General features: G+C 42.6%; 1 protein-coding gene across 1 annotated transcript in view; it reads left to right on the forward strand.

Moving 5' to 3' along the window:
• Positions 1 to 20731, forward strand: part of GP1BA (glycoprotein Ib platelet subunit alpha) — a 56715-nt gene extending 35984 nt beyond the window's left edge. The window contains exons 5-6 of the mRNA XM_089688969.1: positions 17440 to 17945; positions 19197 to 20731. Coding sequence (XP_089545095.1) covers positions 17440 to 17945; positions 19197 to 20615 — 1925 coding nt within the window. The 3' untranslated portion in view covers positions 20616 to 20731. The remainder of the gene's footprint in view (positions 1 to 17439; positions 17946 to 19196) is intronic.
• The last annotated feature ends 757 nt before the right edge of the window (positions 20732 to 21488 follow it).

Here is a 21488-nt window from a genome sequence, read left to right on the forward strand (position 1 = left end):
AAATCCCAGTATCTTTCCCGCCATTTGTAAACGCTATAACTTTCACGTAAACCAATTAATTTACACGTATTGGGTTTTTTTTTTAGCAAAGACATGTCGCAGAATGCATTTTGGCAGAAATTTATGACTAAATTTGATTTTTGCTTTTTTTTTTACTGGACATGTTTTATAGCAAAAAGTCCAAAATATTGTTTTTTTTTCCTCAAAATTGTCAGCCTTTTTTTTATAGCGCAAAAAATAAAAACCGCACAGGCGATCAAATACCACCGAAAGAAAGCTCAATTTGAGGGGAAAAAAAGGATGTAAATTTCATTTATGTACCGTATTGCATGACCGCGCAATTGTCCGTTAAACTAGCGCAGCGCTGTATAGCAGAAAAATGGCGTAAATTGCAGTATCTATACCATAGTTTGTAGACGCTATAACTTCCACACAAAGCAATCAATATACACTTATTGGGATTTTTTTTACCAAAAACATGGAGCAGAATACATTTGGGCCTAAATTTATAACCAACTTTGAGTTTACTATATATTTTTTATAGCTGAAAGTAAAAAATATTGTTTTTCTTCAAAATTTTTGGTCTTTTTTTGTTTATAGCGTGAAAAATAAAAAGCGCACAGGTGATCAAATTACACCGAAAGAAAGCTCTACTTGTGTACTTGTGTGAAAAAAAGGACATAAATTTCGTTTGGGTACAGCATTGCATAACCGCGCAATTATCAGTTGAATTAGTGCAGCGCCGAGTAGCAAAAAGAGGCCTGGTCATTAAGGGGGGTAAATCCTCTGGAGCTCAAGTGGTTAATAGACCCACCATGAAATGTCCTAGAATGAGTTACGAAATACTGAGGCAACTTTCAAGTTTATATTATTTTTATCTTTATAAGTGTGGCATCAAAAAATTCTGTGAAAAAACAAGAGATACACAGTTTTTCAAGTATTGAAATTTTCAACCATTTCCTCTACGTAGGAAGTGAAATTAGGTCCAGGAAAGAGCTGGAAGTCAAGATAAGACACAACGCTATATGAAAACCATAAGTAGAAGGAAGAAGGACCATCAGACACTTTATGGCATTCTCTCTGGGAGGTGAGTACCTACACTGCTGATTTGCACTTTAGCAATTTAATTCTGCAGTATTTTTTGTTAAGGGTCAATCCATACAAAAATGAGATTTAATTTTAGGCAACTGCTGTATTTCTAAACTATATAACAGTTCTTTGTACTCTATTAGGCCACATTTTTTTGACACCTATCACATCTACCTCTATATGGTCAAACGGCAACCGTCAAAACGATGAAGTCCAAGTGTGTTCAGCCCTGTTTGGAGAAAGTCCTTATCTGTTCCACCATGACTATGTCACTGTGTACAAAACCGGCTCCATACGTGACATGGTTTGATGAGTTTGGGGTGAAGGGAACTTGAGTGTCCTGCACCGAGCCCTGACCTTAACCTAACATCTTTGGGATAAATTGAAACACAGGTCTTCTCATCCAGCATCAGTACCTGACTTCACAAATGTTCTTTTCATTAAATGAGTACAAATTTTCACAGACATACTCCAAAATCCAGTTTTCCTAGAAGAGCAGAGGCAATTATAGCTGGAAAGCGGGGGATAGTTCAGCTTGATATTAGGACCCATAATTTTGGAATGTGATGTCCAACAAGGTGTGATGGTCCAGCATCCATATATCCTGATTGGTAGACTGGAGGTACAACAGGGGGCCAACTCCATATTAATGGCTGTGGTTTTGGAATAGTTCACAAACTTTCATTCATAGAATGCATATTTTGGGGGTTCCTTTGGTGAGATAATTGCATTTGCACTGTGTTCCTGAGTCTACACATCTGCATCCATAATAAGGAGGGGATGAGGTGGTCCCACCTTGGAGTTGCTTTAGGTCCTTTGGTGGTTTAAGCTGGAAGGTGGGCTGCATTTACAAAACATTTTGGCTGCAACTATAAGGGTGTCCCCCCCCGTCAAAGGCTTTTGAATGAGTTTCCCTTTTTCTCAAATACCGTCGTAATTGCGTTGTCGTACCTTTATAGATTTTTACTGTTTGGTGGAGATGAGCAATGTTTCAAATGTACACCATGGTTTGGAGGGATCATATCTCCAGGGTACCCTGGGAACACGCTGGAAGTGCCATGGATAGGGCTTTTTTTACAGCAGGAATGCATGGGATTGCATTTCTGGCACCTCCAGTACAGAATGAATGCACTGGCAAAGGGAGTGGGATGCGCTGGAGGATCTATTGTAGCTGTAGGTTGTAGTCTTGCTGTGTAGTATCATTTGTTGCTAAAGAAATCTATTGTTGCAGGTGCTGATGGGGGATCTTTTGCTTGGGGGGTCTTATGTTGTTGGGAGGGGTGATACTTGGTTCTGTATTCTCTAAAAGAAGTGGTACTAAGTGGTGGACAGTGGGCAGAGACAACATACGGTACTCAGAGATAGGCCAGGGTGGAGAGAGTACCGGCACATATTCTTTGAGAAAGAAAAGCCCTGTGTGACTAAACGTGGTGTCGGACCACCGCCCTCTTCACCAACCTGTGACACAAGACTGGTCTACCTCACACCGCGCTGTCACTTATGCAACAATGCGACTCTCAACCCCACACTGCACAAAGATTCTCCAGCTTGCGGGACCATAATCTAGGTGGCAACAGACTGCGAGCGATTGTTACTGGGTTTAGTTAACTAAGCAATTACCTCTTTAAACTGCCACCACTGACTTTTACTGAAAATTTCACAAGATTAGCAATACAATTATGATTTTAAAATAAACGTCACTGTCACCCCAGACAGGTATATTCAGAGATTTATCATATACAGTAGCACTCTTCAAGAGACAGGGATGCTTTTAGTTTGCATTAAAGCCTTAGAGACAATTTCAACACTTTTCAAAATAGGGTTTAATAATGAAAAGGTCAAAATGGTGCAAATAATATATTTACAAAAAAAAAGATATTATAAAAAAACAGAGAGACAACAAGCAACAGATAGATAAAGCTGTGAAAAATGAAGAATAATTGCAAGTCCTGTTTCAGCTGATTTCAGTCAGTGAGCAAGATGTTAGATTGACTGCCATAACTTGACAGGGCTTCAGTTGCCTGATGGTTCCCGAGAGCTGCCAAAATGTGGTAGCATTCCACTTCTCTACACATCAAGGGGGTTGTTGACAGAGACCATCTGACCATCTAAGGGAAGGTTGCTGGGAGGATCAAGTCCCAGATACAGTTCTCTATAGGTATTACTATCTCTGAATACTTACAGGTTACAACCTGCTAATGTACATGCTATTGTCCAGCATGAAATTAGCTATGAAATGGCTATAAATACAATAGGTATCTGTTGCCCAGTTCCCCTAGGAAAGGAATTGGGCAAGTTCTGTTCCCGGTACTCCTAGGTTAATGATGTTTGGGCTCAAAACACTACATATTAACTGAGGGAGGTAAATACGTCTATATTCTGGTCGAGCTGTTATTTCGAGTTTCGAAATATACTAACGTTTTAGAGTTTTGGCTGATAACCATGCTATCAGGAATTGTGTATTTGTAAGGATGTCCTATGACGGAGACCGTAGGTCAGGTGATTTAGGATAATATGATTGCGCACTCACCAGATACGCAAATCAAATGCGCATAAACTGTAGAAATCACAGGTCATCCAATATCATCAGAAGGATCTGGTCAGATCTGGTCACTGTATACCACACTCCCTGACGACACTGCCACACTCCCTGACGACACTGCCACACCTGAGGATCACCTTGCAATGGATGTAGCTTGCTCTGTGTAGTCAGCTCTGAAAGGAGCTCAAAAGAACAAAGGCGCCCACATAGTGCAGTATTTTTAGGATGTTTATTCCGTTCACAGGTAAGTGGTACATATAGGAGTAAAATAAAAGATTACTGACCATAAACGTAAGCAAGATGGCCGCCGGGCCCCTCGTGGTGCCGGCGGCATGGCGTCACACCTGCTGTAGCTCTGCCCGGACGCGTTTCGAGCTACTGCTCATAGTCATAGGGGTTCAGCTGAACAAAATGGCTGTTACACACACAGCTATTCGTGTGCCCAGTACACGCAACCATCACACCCTGGTCATGAAATAGCTGATGCAAGGCAGGGGTAGTCTGAAATTCCCTTGATCGCTTCAATAACTTCAGTCTGGCAGCTTTAACTATGAGGGACGTTCAAGTCAAACCGGGACTTTTGAGTTTATATAATGAAAGAACAAATTTCAAGGAGTGGAAACTGCATTTATTTTTCAACATACTCCCCTGCTACATTTATTCACTTATCCCAGCGTTTAACTAATGCCTGGAAAGCTTCAGCATAGAAAGACTTGTCAGTACGCCTGAACCATCCTAGGACAGCCGGCTTCACTTCGGCACCATTGTGTTCACCGTTTCCACAGACAGATTCGTCTCTTGTACGATATCAGGACAGGTTATACATCGATTATCCAGGATCCGGTGTTGCACGAGCTGAATGTTCACAGGAATGACTGCTGTGGGCTGGGAACCACCACGGCCGGGATTGTCACTGATGGGCGTACAGACATCTTTGAAACATTTACACCATTCAAATGTCTTACCGCGGCTGAGCGTCTCATCCCTGTACTGTGCTTGAAGTCTTCTGTAGATATCCGCGGGTTTTACGTCTTCGTTCACAAGAAACCTCATCACCACACGCGGTTCCATGCACGCATTAACACTGTTGTCTGCCATCTTGATAAACGGTCTCTGGCCTGGCCGATGACATATGTGCTGCCTATCAGTAATAGGACACACGTGTCACTTACTACTGCATGTAGTACCGCCACGCTAGCGTCCCTTTTTATACCTGTCATGTTGAAAGTCCTAGTTTGACATAAACATCCCTCGTATTTTATATGGGTTGCTGCAAATATCTTGTAATGGTCTTAATCTCTTTCTCTCTCTTGTCCCACTTGATATTAACCCCCCTGGCGGTATTCCCGAGTGTAGCTCGGGGTAAAGTTTCAGTACCACAAGCGGTAACCCCGATCTACACTCGGGAATACACTGCAGCGCTGCTCCGGGATCCCTGGATCACTTACCTTGTCCTGCGCTCCCGCGATGTCCCCCCTGCAGTGTCCCCGGCTATGTAATCCAGCGGATGCCGGCATCTGTCAGCTGGATTCCGTTCCCTGCGAGCGTCGGGACGTACGGGGATGGAACGCGGGAAATTTGAAAATGACAAAAAGTGACATTCACTAAATACACTAAAATCACATAGTATAACATTCCTGTATCAAACCATTTCACATACATTTTGTCCCGAGTGCTTTGTCCGGCGCCCTGCCTGCATTTTTACTGTTCTTTCTGCCTGGAAACTGAGAAACGTCCATGGCGTCCAAAAAGCGTCCCTTTAGGTCAAAAGCGGTTTTAGACCGGCTAGAGAACAGCGATAGTAAATCAGAACCACTTGCAGAATTGAGTGATAATGATTCGTGGGGGAAATTCCTCATCAGACACTGAAAACGATTCTGCGACTGAGCTCAGTGATGTGAGAACTTGGCGCTCTATTTCACATTTCAGTGTTTTTGGTTTGATTATATTATTGAATTAAATGTATTATTATTATATTATTATTTTTATGATTATTTATTAAATTATAATTTATGATTTTGTGTCAAGTTTTATCATACCCGGGATGTTTACTAGACTCTTGTTCAGACAGATTTCAGTGAGTTATTCCTATATATTACAGCCTACAATAAAAAAAACAACATATTTCCATGCAAAAAAATGTACCGCTTTGAGCACAGAAATACTGACATAATCAGACCACTAGGGAGGTTAAAAGGCAGAACGAGAAGAGATTTTTGAGGGTAGACACTGGAACAAGTTAGCAGTGGCAGCTCCCATATTTCTAACCTGACAGGTCCCCTTTAAATTTATTAGAGGAGCCCTGTGCTGGAAGAAATATGGTGGCTGCTATTAGTGTTCTCAGTAGGAAGGTGAGCAAAAGCAGAATCCAAAGGGAAACTTGTGCTGAGAAAAAATACAGAAACTGCTGTTGCTAACCAATACTTTTGAAAATGCTGGCTGCTTGGCCTGCTGATCCATTGCATTCAATCCTTTCTGAGACACTGACCCAGACTCAGGAGTACTCACTTTAGTGCAGTGTTTCTCAACTCCAGTCCTCATGGACCCCCAACAGGTCATGTTTTCAGGATTTCCCTCAGATGAAACAGCTGTGGTAATTACTAAGGCAGTGAAACTGATCAAATCACCTGTGCAAAATAATGGAAATCCTGAAAACATGACCTGTTGGGGGTCCATGAGGACTGGAGATGAGAAACACTGCTTTAGTGTGATGTCACTTGTATACTTCTAGGTCAGTGCCCTAGGCTAGAGGTTCACACCTATACAGGTTGCATTTGAACCGTTTCTGTATTGCGTTGCATTTTGCACCCATGTTTTTGACGCATTTTGTGGTTTTTTTTTTTTCCGTTTTTTTAAATTTTTCTTGTTGCTAGGCAGATTTAAAATGCAATAACGCACTACATGCTTTTCTGCGGCGTTTCCATTGAAGTCTATAAACCCAAAAACGCAACTTTTTTGCGTTCAAAAAAGTCCCTGACCCTTTCCAAAAAACGCACCGGGTGAAAACGCGGAGATGTGATCATGTCCCATAGGAAATCATGTTAAATGGACTGTACTGTGTTCCTGCAAAACGCTGCAGAAAATGCTTAGGAGTGAACTTAGACTTAGAAAAAGGAAAATCTAGAGACAGTCAGACATTTTTAGAAGGAGGTTGGCAGTGAGGGCTTCTTTCAATCTTTTTGCTGCCAGAGCTTTTTTTTGCACACATGGTAAAAGGCTTGTTTCAGGCCTGAAAATTACTTAAAAAACCCAAAACATTAGTGTGCAGGATGGTTGGGTCTTACTGATTACGCCATTACTTTGGTTGGGGCCTACTGCGCCCCCCACTAGGGGTAACTCACCAAAGCCCAGGACCAGGTGGGAACTGCAAGCCTCCCAACTTAGAGATGAGCTGGCACTGCCTGTAGAATGAAACTGAATTCTGGAGAAAGTGTTGTCCCATAGTTCTACATTCCATGGCTATTATGTGTTGCATTCGGAGTGACGGGTAGAGCCGCACCACCTCCACCTCCTAGTGTACCTCTGTTACCTCACTCTCAGTAACAGAATTGGATTACGCCGGATACATAGCACAGATCTCATGCGTGTCCTATAATTATTCTTCCTCTTGCATACCATACAGTTAGGCTGAGCACCTCTGTAATGGTGGACCAGTCCCGGTTCCTATGGGAGACAGATAGCTAGGGGAGCGAGCCCAAATAGAAACTCCCTCATTACTGGAGGACACATCACCGTACAGAGGTAGCACACCTCGACTGGTTGCTTTGGGGTTTATTTACTAAAGCTGGAGAGTCCAAAATCAGACTCCCTTCTGCATAGAAACCAATCAGCTTCCAGGTTTCATTGCCAAAGCTTCATTGAACAAGCTGAGGTTAGAAGCTGATTGGTTTCTATGCAGAAGGGAGTCTGATTTTGGACTCTCCAGCTTTAGTAAATAAACCCCTTTGTGTCTTGAACCTAGTTATCCTTGGCAACAACCTGGCTCTTCTTTATCATACTGCATTGACACTGTAGTGTGGTGTTCTTCTTACCGAATGCAATAAAAGAGATTTTAGTGAGCGCTACCAAAAGAACAACAAAAAGTATATATATATATATGTAAATACATATATACACACATACATACACACATATATGTATATGTATTCAAATAAATAAGCAGCTGATACACCGAAAGGCAACCAAAAGAAAACCTCCAATAGTATATATGTTCAAATAAGTTGGTGCAGCGCTAAACAGTAATACATATTAATAAACATACTGCCATGCAATTTCAAATAAATGTGGATAGGTGATATCACCTTAAGGTGATTAATCGTGATATATAGTTCAAAATAAACGTGTGGATCAATCAGAGATCACAATTCCAAAGTGTGTGGACGTCCTGATCCGGGAGTGACAACAGGTGCAAGCCACACGAATGGGTAAAAAACGCACTCACCAGATGTGCGTTTAGAATGCACAATAATAAATCCTGCGTCATCAGGTTATAGAAAGGTCATCAGATCTCGGGTCAGGTTACCATACGAGTCACTATCCCAGCTCCACAGAAAAGGTCACCAGAAACCGCTACCAGGTATCACCATCAGGGTCATCTATCCTCCAAAAGGGCACTGTGAATGATGACACTCACACAGAGTGCCCAATGAGAGACCACATAGTGTGATATTGCTTAAGGTACCTTTTATTCAAGGATAATAGGTGCAATGGTAAAAACAAACTTTCAAAAAGTTCCAAAAAGTTACTGACCATGTATTCAGGGTATGCTGTGGTTAGATGTCCAGTTGCTGTTGCCCCCACTGACGCGTTTCGTGCATTGCACATAGTCATAGGGATAAGGGCTTACCTGACCCGAGATCTGATGACCTTTCTATAACCTGATGACGCAGGATTTATTATTGTGCATTCTAAACGCACATCTGGTGAGTGCGTTTTTTACCCATTCGTGTGGCTTGCACCTGTTGTCACTCCCGAATCAGGACGTCCACACACTTTGGAATTGTGATCTCTGATTGATCCACATGTTTATTTTGAACTATATATCACGATTAATCACCTTAAGGTGATATCACCTATCCACATTTATTTGAAATTGCATGGCAGTATGTTTATTAATATTTATTACTGTTTAGCGCTGCACCAACTTATTTGAACATATGTTCTTCTTACCCCTCTAGTGATTTACAGGCCCAGGTTCTTCTGTATAAAGCAAAACTCACAGACACCCTTTTTGAATAACTTCAGACCAGGCTCAAGGACAAAGTTTAACAGCCTTTACTAATCAACTGCAGTGCAAACATGATAAAAGTGAAATTATTATTTCCCTAATTCTGACTAACTGATGGTGGCCCAGGGATACCTTAACAGGCCCATGGTGGCAGAGTCCATACGTGGTGGTGACCTCGGTGGTAGGATGTCACACAGTTCCATCTCAGCTTCCTTGCGGCAGCACAGCAGGTGACTAGAACACTCTCTCTCAGGCCTGAGCAAGAGACTGAGACCTCATCCTTCCTCCAATTTTTGCCATAGATGAGTAGCTCAAGCCCCAAAAAGCCCGTGCATTGGAAGCAGTGGACTTAACCCTTTCCCAACCTAGCCTGGGCTGGTACCTAACTAACTAGGCAGTTTTCAACCTGCCTACAAGTAGTACTTGCAATTTTTTATGTCACCCAATATTATTGCAACTGTTTATCAAACTACAGTAAAAAATACATTCAATTTTAGTGCAAACAAAGACAATAGAATTACCATTTTTTTTATATAAAAAGATTATAAAAATAATAAGGATTATTATTGTTGGCTTCCATGAAACCGAGACAAACATTGGTACCCAAAACTGTCTATGGGTGACTCTTTCAAAGCCTTTACAGCTCATCAGTTTACAGTTAACCAAGAATAATGACCCTAGAATTATTGCTCTCACTCCAACGTGCACAGTGATACCTAATATCATTTTCATACATCACAGTGCATTAACACATTTACATGCATATGGGTATGTATGTGGGAACTGGGGGATTTTAAAATGTTTTTGTTTTTTTTAATTAAATCTTAATTTTTTAACCTTTTTTTTTTAAAACTCAACTTTATTGCTTACAAGGGGACTACAGTGAATGACAGCTCTGAACCCAGTTGTGATTAGAGCTCGTTGCTGGGCTCCCACTACTCTTCCTGCGGATACCTATCATGGATGCCGCGGGCACCCAAAAGGGACCGGTGGGCCTGGGATATAGGGTGGATGGCACTGCTGATTCCTCTACATAGATCTTTATCTCACTAGAGGGGTCACCAGTAGGAGGAAGGAGGTCCCAATTCCTTTGTATAGATCTTTATATCACCAGAGGGGTCACCAGCAAGAGGAAGGAGGTCCTGATTCCTCTATATAGATCTTTATATCACCAGAGGGGTCACCAGCAGGAAGAAGGAGGTCCTGATTCCTCTATATAGATCTTTATATCACCAGAGGGGTCACCAGCAAGAGGAAGGAGGTCCTGATTCCTCTATATAGATCTTTATATCACTAGAGGGGTCACAGCAGGAGGAAGGAGGTCCTGATTCTCCTATATAGATCTTTACTTATCACTAGAGGGGTCACCGCCAGGAGGAAGGAGGTCCCGATTCCTCTATATAGATCTTTATATCACTAGAGGGGTCACCAGCAGGAGGGAGGAGGTCCAGATTCCTCTATATAGATCTTTATATCACTAGACGGAACACCAGCAGGAAGAAAGAGGTCCTGATTCCTCTATATAGATCCTATCACTAGAGGGGTCACCAGCAGGAGGAAGGAGGTCCCGATTCCTCTATGTAGATCTTCATATCACTAGAGGGATCACAGCGGGAGGAAGGAAGTCCCGATTCCTCTATGTAGATCTTTATATCACATGAGGGGTCACCAACAGGAGGAAGGAGGTCCCGATTCCTCTATGTAGATCTTTATATCACTAGAGGGGTCACCAGCAGGAGGAAGGAGGTCCCGATTCCTCTATATAGATCTTTAGATATCACTAGAGGGGTCACCAGCAGGAGGAAGGAGGTCCCGATTCCTCTATATAGAACTTTAGTTAGACCCCATATAGAATACGGTGTCCAGTTCTGGAGACCTCACTTACAAGATATTGCTAAGATGGAACATGTCTAGACACAACATTAAAAATGGTGGAAGGTCTAAGGGGTAAGAGATATCAAGAAAGACTACATCCTCAGGAAAAAAAGTGGTAAGGAGGGACACGATTGTAATCTTTAAATTCATGAAGGGTATGAATAGGTTTCAGGAAGACAATATTTTGAATATGAAGCTACAACCAGGAACACAGGGACATGACCACAAAGCAGCAAGAGAAACGTTCAAGGGTAACCGTATAAAGTATTATTTTACAGCAAAATGTTAAAAAAAATGTAAAAAGTAAAAAAACAAAAAAAAACTAAAAAAGGGGACTTATTCAATGGGCGACTTTTTTAATCTCTATGGTACAATGGAGACATCTGGAAGACAATATTTTGAATATGAAGCTACAACCAGGAACACAGGGACATGACCACAAAGCAGCAAGAGAAACGTTCAAGGGTAACCGTATAAAGTATTATTTTACAGCAAAATGTTAAAAAAAATGTAAAAAATTTAAAAATGTAAAAAGTAAAAAAACAAAAAAAAACTAAAAAAGGGGACTTATTCAATGGGCGACTTTTTTAATCTCTATGGTACAATGGAGACATCTGGTGACTGGATGCAGGAACTGCAAAATTCATTTATACACCCGAGATAGGTAACGCTGAGGGAGTGCACGGTCATTTTTGTTAGCAAAGTAAATTTCATTGCCATTTAGTACACACTCCTGATGAAGCCATGTAAATGGTGAAACGTAGGATTTAGGGGATGCATATTTTTACTGTGTGCGTTTATTTTAGGTCATTATGCCCAATGGAAAACAAACATAAGAAGAAATTTTAAAATCTATTAAAAAGGTTCAGCGGTCTACAACAGTGGTGGTCAACTTCCTTGATATGCAGGAGCTCTAGTGCGGCCCCCGACATCACCAAGGGTTCACACATAAAATTCAGTGAATATTCATTATCAGAGACAGCAGACACACACCAGGATATAGTCAAAGACTAGGGTATGATCCGATAAATGGTCAGAGGGCGTAGACATGGTGCAGGAGATGGTCAGAGACTGTGAATGTTATACAAGAGATGGTCAGAGACTGCAGACATGGTACAAGAGATGGTCAGAGACTGCAGACATGGTACAAGAGATGGTCAGAGACTGCAGACATGATACAAGTGACGGTCAGAGACTGCAGACATGATACAAGTGACAGTCAGAGACCGCAGACATGATACAAGTGACGGTCAGAGACCGCAGACATGATGCAAGTGATGGTTAGAGACTGTGGGTGTAACACAAGAGATGGTCAGAGACTGTGGGTGTAACACAAGAGATGGTCAGAGACTGTGGGTGTAACACAAGAGATGGTCAGAGACTGTGGGTGTAACACAAGAGATGGTATGTGACTGCAGACATGATACAAGAGATGTTCAGAGACTGCAGACATGATACAAGAGATGGTCAGAGACTGCAGACATGATACAAGAGATGGTCAGAGACTGAGGATGTAATACAAGAGATGGTCAAAGACTGTGGGTGTAACACAAGAGATGGTATGTGACTGCAGACATGATACAAGAGATGGTCAGAGACTGCAGACATGATACAAGAGATGGTCATAGGCTGTACATATGGTACAGTAGATGATCAGAGAATGTGGACATGATACAAGAGATGTTCAGAGACTGTAGATGTAATACAAGAGATGGTATGAGCCTGCAGATATGGTACAAGAGATGGTCAGAGACCACAGACATTATACAATAAATGTTAGAGACTGTGGATGTAATACAAGAGATGGTCAGTGGCTGCAGACATGATACAAGAGATGGTCAGAGACTGCAGATATGATACAAGAGATGGTCAGAGACCGCAGATATGATACAAGAGATGGTCAGAGACCGCAGATATGATAGAAGAGATGGTCAGAGACTGTGGGTGTAATACAAGAGATAGTCAGAGACTGCAGACATGATACAAGAGATGGTCAAAGACTGCAGACATGATACAAGAGATGGTCAGAGACTGCAGACATGATACAAGAGATGGTCAAAGACTGCAGACATGATACAAGAGATGGTCAGAGACTGCAGACATGATACAAGAGATGGTCAGAGACTGCAGACATGATACAAGAGATGGTCAGAGACTGCAGACATGATAGAAGAGATGGTCAGAGACTGCAGCCATGATACAAGAGATGGTCAGAGACTGCAGACATGCTGAAAGAGGCTGTCAGTGGCTGTGAACAGGAGTTGCTGGAGATTGGGAAAATGCTTTGAGAGACAGTCGTAGACTAGAGAGTTATTACATAAGACTGCTATAAATCACAGCTATAATATAATCACTGCTATAATGAAGTGCCAAAGAATCAGCCCCCGAGTCACAGGTTGGACACTAGGGGTCTACAATCTATAGGACAGAAGAGGGACTAAAGGCAGTAGCATGAATTGAAGGAGATGAGGCATACCCGATAGAACACAGGATTGATATTTATAAAGGTCTATAATGAGTTCTGTAAACCAGAGATATGAGGAAAACCAAAAAGGAAAAATAATCTATAATTTGGAGGTAGAGAGTAAGGTATAGGGTAAAGGAAGGAGGAGGCCATGATCTAGTTCAAAATGACAATGTAAATGAGTTAATAAAAGGTACTTTATAAGAAAGTCCAGTTAGGAAAGAGGAATGGGATTGGATGACGCATGACATACAATTAAATATTCAGAATTTTGAGCAACCCCTAAATGCCATTTAGAGTCCATTGCACTCTTTAAAAAAAAAAAAACCAAAAACATTGGTTTCTCCTTCCCAGTTGACATCAAAGCATTTTGACAAAAGTTAGGCAAACTTTTCCCAAAATGTCCTAAATTTCACCTAAAATTATGGGAAAATTAAAAGTTAATTTCACTCATTGCTGATAGTTACTCAGAGGTCCCACCATTAAGTTGCAGTAAACGCACATTCTGTGTGTTGGTGCATCGCGTTGCCATTCATTCTGAATGGCATCCTAATTATTATTATTACTATTATACAGGATTTATATGGCGCCAACAGTTTGCTCAGCGCTTTACAATATAACTGGAGACAATACAGCAACAATACAGTTCAATACAAGAGGTAAAGGAGGGCCCTGCTCCTCGGAGCTTACAATCTAAGAGGGAGGGGCTAGTGGTACAAAAGGTAATAACTGTGGGGGATGGACTAGTAGGAGGAATAGAAGATTCTGTTATTAGCTGAGGGCAGGATAGGCTTCCCTAAAGAGAGGTTTTTAGAGATCACCTAAAAGTGAGCAGAGTAGGCGATAGTCTGATAAATTGGGGTAGAGAGTTCCAGAGGATGGGGGAAGCTCTGGAGAAGTCCTGGAGATGAACATGGGAGGAGGAGACAAGGGAGCTAGAGAGTAGGAGGTCGTGCGAGTAGCGGAGAGGACGGTTTGGGTGATATTTGGAGACAAGATTGGTGATGTAATTTGGGGCAGAGTTATAAATGGCTTTATAGGTTATTGTTAATGTTTTGAATTTTATCCATTAGGCAATGGGAAGCCAGTGGAGGGATTGGCAGAGAGGGATTAAGGACACTGAGTGGAGGGATTGGCAGAGAGGGGTGGCGGACACTGAGTGGAAGCCAGTGGAGGGATTGGCAGAGAGGGGTGGAGGACACTGAGTGGAGGCCAGTGGAGGGATTGGCAGAGAGGGATGGAGGACACTGAATGGAGGCCAGTGGAGGGATTGGTAGAGAGGGATGGAGGACACTGAGTGGAGGCCAGTGGAGGGATTGGTAGAGAGGGATGGAGGACACTGAGTGGAGGCCAGTGGAGGGATTGGTAGAGAGGGATGGAGGACACTGAGTGGAGGCCAGTGGAGGGATTGGCAGAGAGGGGTGGCAGATACAGAACGGTTAGTAAGGTGGATGAGTCTGGAAGCAGCATTCATGATAAACTGAAGAGGGGATAGCCTGCGATGAGGTAGTCCAATGAGGAGGGAGTTACAATAGTCAAGGCGAGAGATAAAAGGGGAGTGAATAAGTTGCTTAGTGGTTTCCGAGGTTAGGAACGGGCGTATCTTGGAGATGATGCGGAGGTGAAGTCTACAAGATTTGGACAGTGATTGCATTTGGGGCTGAAAGGACAGATGGAAGTCTAGGATTACACCTAGTATCCTGGCATGAGGGGAGGGACTGATGGTTGTATTGATCTTGGTGGAGAAGTCAGGGGAGGGGGCACGGGCTGGAGGGAATACTAAGAGCTCAGTTTTGGAAAGATTGAGTTTGAAGAAGTGGAGTGACATCCATGCCGATATGTCGCTTAGTAGGTTAGTAATGCGAGAAGAGACTGAGGGGGTGAGGTGAGGCGTAGAAATATAGATTTGTGTCATCAGCACAGAGATGGTACTTAAAGCCATGGGAGTTTATCAAGTGACCAAGGGAGGAGGTGTAGATGGAGAAGAGAAGGGGTCCAAGGACAGAACCTTGAGGGACCCCTACAGAAAGAGGAAGTGGAGAGGAGGAGCCAGAGTTATAGGTAACGCTGAAGGAGTGCTGAGATAGGTAGGAGGAGAACCATGAGAGAGCAGAGTCTCGGTGGCCAAGACAGTGGATTTTTGAGAAGGAGGGGATGGTCAACAGTATCAAAAGCCGCAGAGAGGTCAAGTAGTAAGAGTATGGAGTAGTGGCCATTGGTTGGGATTAGTACGGAGTAGTGGCCATTGGTTGGGATGAGTAAGAAGTAGTGGCCATTGGTTGGGATGAGTACGGAGTAGGGGCCATTGAATGGGATGAGTACGGAGTAGTGGTCATTGGTTTTAGCAGTTATTAGATCATTAGTGAGTTTTAGTAGGGCAGTTTCAATGGAGTGTAGTGAGCGAAAGCCAGACTGTAAAGGGTCAAGAAGGTTGTTGTCAGTGAGGTGGGAGCTCAGGCAATTGTAGACTAAGCCTTCTAGGAGTTTACAGGTAAATGGCAGCAGGGAGATGGGTCTTAAGTTTGTCAGGTTGGTGGGGTCCAGGGAGGGCTTTTTAAGTATGGGAGTGATGTGCGCATGCTTTCGAGGGGAGGGGAAGGTACCATTAAAGAAGAAGAGATTGCAGATGTGAGTGAAGGAGCATAGGATGGAAGAAGAGGGTGAACATAGTAGTTGTGAGGGGACAGGATCCAGGGGGCAGGTAGTGAAACGGGCTTCTGAGAAAACTTTAGTGACCTCTTCGGTAGTAGCGAGGTCAAAAGAGGAAAGTGTTGAGGGAGGTTTAGTATAAGGTATGCTAAGTGGGATAGATGTCTGTGCAGTGGTGATGCCCCTACAAATTGCATCGGTCTTGTTTTTTAAATGATTTGCAACCTCGTGAGCAGTCAGTGAGATACTGGGTGGAGGTGGAGAAAGTAGAGAGTTAAAAGTAGAGAAGAGACGATGAGGACTGGATGACAAGCTATTGATGAGAGTGACAAAGTAGGCTTGTTTGGCAGCATGAAGGGAGGAATTGTATGTTAAGAAAGCAGATTTATATAGGGTGAATGCTTGGTGAGATTTGGTTTTACGCCACAATCATTCCAGCGCACGACTATGTTGTTTAAGATTTCTGGTGTGGTCAGTCTGCCAAGGTTGTAATGGTCGGGGCCTGATGCTTTGTGTAGTTAAAGGAGCAAGTGAGTCTAATGTGGATGAAAGCAAACGGTTGTAGACAGCAGTGGCCAGGTCAGGGCAGGACAGGGGAGAGATTCTGTCATAGAGTTGGTCAGTTGCAGAGTGGAAAGGAGCCGGGTTCAAGTTGTGAAGGTTTCTGTGGGTAATTGTTTGCTGCTTGGAGGGATACGTGAAGACGAGGACACTGTGAAGGTGATGAGATTGTGATCAGAGAGAGGAAAGGGGGTGTTTGTGCGGTTGTAGGGAGTACAACAATGGGAGAAAACAAGGTCTAATGTATTACCATCAGAGTGAGTGGAGGACTGTATACATTGTGTTAGGCAAAAGATGAGGTTATGTTGAAGAGTTGGGATGTAGCCGGGTTGTTCACATTAATGGGGATGTTAAAATCTCCAAGAATGATAGTGGGTAGTTCAGAGGAGAGAAAGTAGGGTAGCCAGACGGAGAAATCATCAAGAAAGCGCAACCCCGGTCCAGGAGGCCGATAGATCACTGCAATCCTCAGAGAAATGGGAGAAAAAAGCCGAATGCAGTGATTCTCAAAAAAAGAGAAGGACAGAGAGGGAGGGTTATGGAGGACTTGAAAGGTGCTCAGTGGGGAGAGAAGCAAACCAACCCCACCTCCTTTCCGAACACTTGGTCTGGGTGAGTGGGTCCAGATGAGGCCTCCATAGGAAAGTGCTGTGGGAGAAGCAGAATCTGCTGCTTGAAGCCAGGTTTCTGTAATTGCTAGTAGGTTAAGGGATCCTAATGCACTTTCCCAGCAGATATGCGTTACAGAACATCACAAAGCACAGTAATGTCCTACTGTGGGCTGTATTGTGCTATATTACAAAAAAAATTGGACCTGCATTTTTATTTGCGCAGTTTGGTACTGTATATTAAGCAGTCCATAAAAATGAATGGGTTGCCTGCCTTAACGCAACACACATGGACGTGCGTGTGCTAACACAGTGCAACAGTGTAAATGGTCCCTTTAGAGATTATTTGGTAGAGTTTTTAGTTTAAAAAATATTTGTCATAATTATTAACATAGTCTATTTTTTTCCCTTCGTTTTACAGCGCACTTCAGCCTCACCATGTTTGCCACGAGTCCTGTATCTTATTTTGGGATCGTTGGTCTCCTTTTTGCCATCCAAGTCTCCTCTTCCTGTGTCACAGAGGATAATCAAAGCAAGGGCATGAAAGAGACGTCTTGTGTTCGACTTGCCTTAACCAGCGTCCCCATGAAGGAGATACCCCAAGATACAGGCAATCTTATCCTGAGTTTTAATAACCTGAAGGCCATCTCTACCTCAACCTTCAAGGGGATGAAACAGCTGGTGGAGCTGGATTTATCAGACAATGCTTTGACTAGCTTTAAGGTGGACCTTCCGGTTATGTTACGGGAATTAAATCTGGCCAATAACTCATTCAAGAGTATCCCAGATCTGTCCCAACTGTCCAGCTTAACCAGGCTGGTCCTGTCCAACAATGACATTTCCACCATCCCTGACTCGGCGTTCAAAGGGCTGAATAGCCTGAAGGTGTTGGAGCTCCAGAAAAATACCATCAACTCACTTTCAGAAGAGGTGCTAACATGTATTTATAATTTGCTGACGCTTTTCTTTTTGCAGGGACCATCATAGGGAAGTAACCCAACAGGAAATAGAGAGTGAGCTTGTACTTTATAAAGTAATGTAACAGGTTCACTTAAAGGAGAAAGTTCACGTTTTGGACAAAAATAATCAATGCACATTTTTTTGCAGATAAAAAAATGTGCATTTATTATTTTTGTCATGAGGAGCCTGTAAAGCATTGCACCAGCGATCAGTGGATTGCTGATGCAATGCAGGTCTCCTGCAGACCTGTCAGAATATCTTCTTGCCGTATGGGATGTACAGGCAAGCAGATATACTGACAGGAAGCTTCAATGAACTACCACGGTGCTCCACAGCGCCGTGGTAGTTCCTTAAAAACTACAAGCCGACAACCGCTAAGACTGCTGGGATCTGTAGGCACTCACAGAACTCTGTGAATCAGTGACGCAGCCATGTGGGCAGAGCCCCGCACAGCCACGCTGTTTTCAAAGTTTTCAAACTTCTGCCTGTACTATCTATCAGAGAGAGGGGGGATGGTGGACGCAACTGCAGCTATGGGAACATGTTACATGTTCCACCCTAAAAACGGGTGGAACATGTAACATGTTCCCAAAGGTGAACTTATCCTGTAAAGAACAACTCCAGCCTAAGTTTTGATGGGTAGGTTCCAACCTCATAAGTTCCAAGAGATAAAATAAGCTTTGGGTGGGAATAACCTAGCCCTACTTTTCTAGACTGGCTGTTCAGTACTTTTCTTTGGCTGGAAGCAGCCTAATCTGTAGCAAATTCATCCATCTAAACTGATTTGCCAAATTGGATCAAAACATGCATTTAGCTAAGCTCCTGAGATCCCTCATACCTTGTGAGGGAGAAGAGAAAGAGATTCAGCTAAACAGGATCTGTGAGCCATTGCAGTCTTGTATAATGAAATCTCCCATCCCAAGAATTACACATCTGAACAGTTATCTGTCACACAACCCAGATAAGGGCTAAATATTTGCAGAGAAGGTCTAAAATTAATAAAAGGCCAATAACTGGCCAATGTGTCATCTCCTTCCACCTTTAGTTCAAACACTGGCATCTACTAAGATGCCATAAAATTAGTTGGCAAACAAAAATAATTGATTTGTAGATTCAGCCCATAATTGTGTAGTGAACAAATAAGGAAATTTTTAAATATTTATTTTAAATTTTCTTTAGAAAAAAGTTTTCAAACGTAGTTGTTTCTATTTGTTTAAACAGGTTTTTAAAGACTTGAAAAGCCTAGACCATCTGGATTTATCATACAATCAGCTGTGGGAACTTCCAACCCATCTCATCATCAACCTTGTCCATCTTGAAAAATTTTACTTGACGGAGAACAAACTGACAAACATTCCAGACAATTTCTTTGATGGCCTGAATGCTCTTGCTTATGTCTATCTTGACAAGAACCCGTGGAACTGCAACTGTGCCCTGCACTATTTTAAGGAATGGGTGGAAGAAAACGGGCATAATATCTATTATCTGTCTGATGGAACTCCAGTAAATGAGGAGAAAAGTGTCCTCTGCTCTGACGGAACCCCACTTATTGAATATAGTATGGATGCTTGTAATGGCAAGGACATTGGTGATGCAGACCAATATACAATGCCACCAAAAAAAAATATGCCAGTAATTAAAGTCACAAAAGCGCAGTCAACCACTGCCAAAACCACAAAACCATGGATAACAACAATGAAGACTACAACAGTGTCGTTAGCAAAAACTACACCTGTGCTGACCACTGAAGGTCATCCAACATCAGTTGCTACAACTACCAAAAGCAGAAGAATGACAACACCAATCGTGACAACACCAATTGAGACCACACCAATCGTGACAACACCAATCGTGACCACACCAATCGTGACAACACCAATCGTGACAACACCAATCGTGACAACACCAATCGTGACAGCTCCAATCGAGACCACACCAATCGTGACGACTCCAATCTTGACTTCAACAAAACAACCAGAGGCAACTCCTCCTTGGACAACAAGAAAAATGACCACAAAAACATATAATATTACTATAATGGCAACTACTGAACAAAGAAGAACAACTCCACAAACTACAGAAGTGCCAACATCTATTATTTCTTCAACGACCACTTTGCATCCAACTTCTACTCTTCCCACAACAATGAAGGTAAAACCCAGTTCATTGACGACCACCTCCATTGTGTCAACACAAAAGCATCTTACAGAAAAATTGATGATGTCTACAGATAAGTTATTATACACCATGCCACCAGCAGAAAATTCCCGAGCAGAAGCCCACGGCATGTCATGGCTGGAGTACAAGATTCTCAAAAACTGCTGCTTCCTCCACTTTATCATCTATATTTTGGGTATATGCCTTCTTATTGCCCAGATGATCCTATCAGCATGCCTGTTGGTTTGGACCCACACACATCTCTACAGGCATTATCAGGCGCTTATGGAGAAATCACCAAACATACGCCTGATCCGGTACAGTCTACGGGCCCCAGTGAGTGAGGGTACAATACTACTTGTCCACGATAAAGCTATTGAATCCAACTTCAGTGACCAGTCATTTTCTGGGGTGACGAGAATGTTGGTGCTGGAGGCCAATACCAGGGACCAGGAGAGGATATACACATCCGCCATTTTGTAGTGAGACAAAGTGGAAACTAAATATATAACAATGAAGTGGAGTATACTATGCTGTATTACAAAAAAAGGTTTATATATGTTTAAAACACAATTAATAAAATTATTACCTCTCGTGAACACATCTATTTTGTGGTGAACTGTGCAGTAAATTATTCATAAAAAAGGCTTCCTTCTTGAAGAATATGAAATGTCTCAGTGATGTCACTGGTCTCTAGTGATTGGATGGGCTGTGATCTCATGAATATGAAGCGTCGGTGATGTCATTGGTCTCTAGTGATTGGACGGGCTATGTTCTCATGAATATGACATTTCAGTGATGTCACTGGTATCTAGTGATTGGACGGGCTGTGTTTTCATGAATATGACGTGTCGGTGATTTCACTAGTCTCTAGTGATTGGACGAGCTGTGTTCTCATGAATATGAAGTGTCGGTGATGTCACTGGTCTCTAGTGATTGGACGAGCTGTGTTCTCATGAATATGAAGTGTCGGTGATGTCACTGGTCTCTAGTGATTGGACGAGCTGTGTTCTCATGAATATGAAGTGTCGGTGATGTCACTGGTCTCTTGTGATTGGACAGGCTGTGTTCTCATGAATATGAAGTGTCGGTGATGTCACTGGTCTCTAATGATTAGACAGGCTGTGTTCTCGTGAAAATGAAGTGTCGGTGATGTCACTGGTTTCTAGTGATTGGGAAGGCTGTGTTCTCATGAATATGAAGTGTCGGTGATGTCACTGGTCTCTAGTGATTGGATGGGCTGTGTTCTCATGAATATGAAGTGTTGGTGATGTCACTGGTCTCTAGTGATTGGATGGGCTGTGTTCTCATGAATATGAAGTGTCGGTAAGGTCACTGGCCTCTAGTGATTGGATG

Source organism: Staurois parvus, unplaced genomic scaffold, assembly GCF_062004578.1.
Source record: "Staurois parvus isolate SC_StPar_1 unplaced genomic scaffold, SC_StPar_1.0 ptg000463l, whole genome shotgun sequence".
Classification (NCBI taxonomy): domain Eukaryota; kingdom Metazoa; phylum Chordata; class Amphibia; order Anura; family Ranidae; genus Staurois; species Staurois parvus.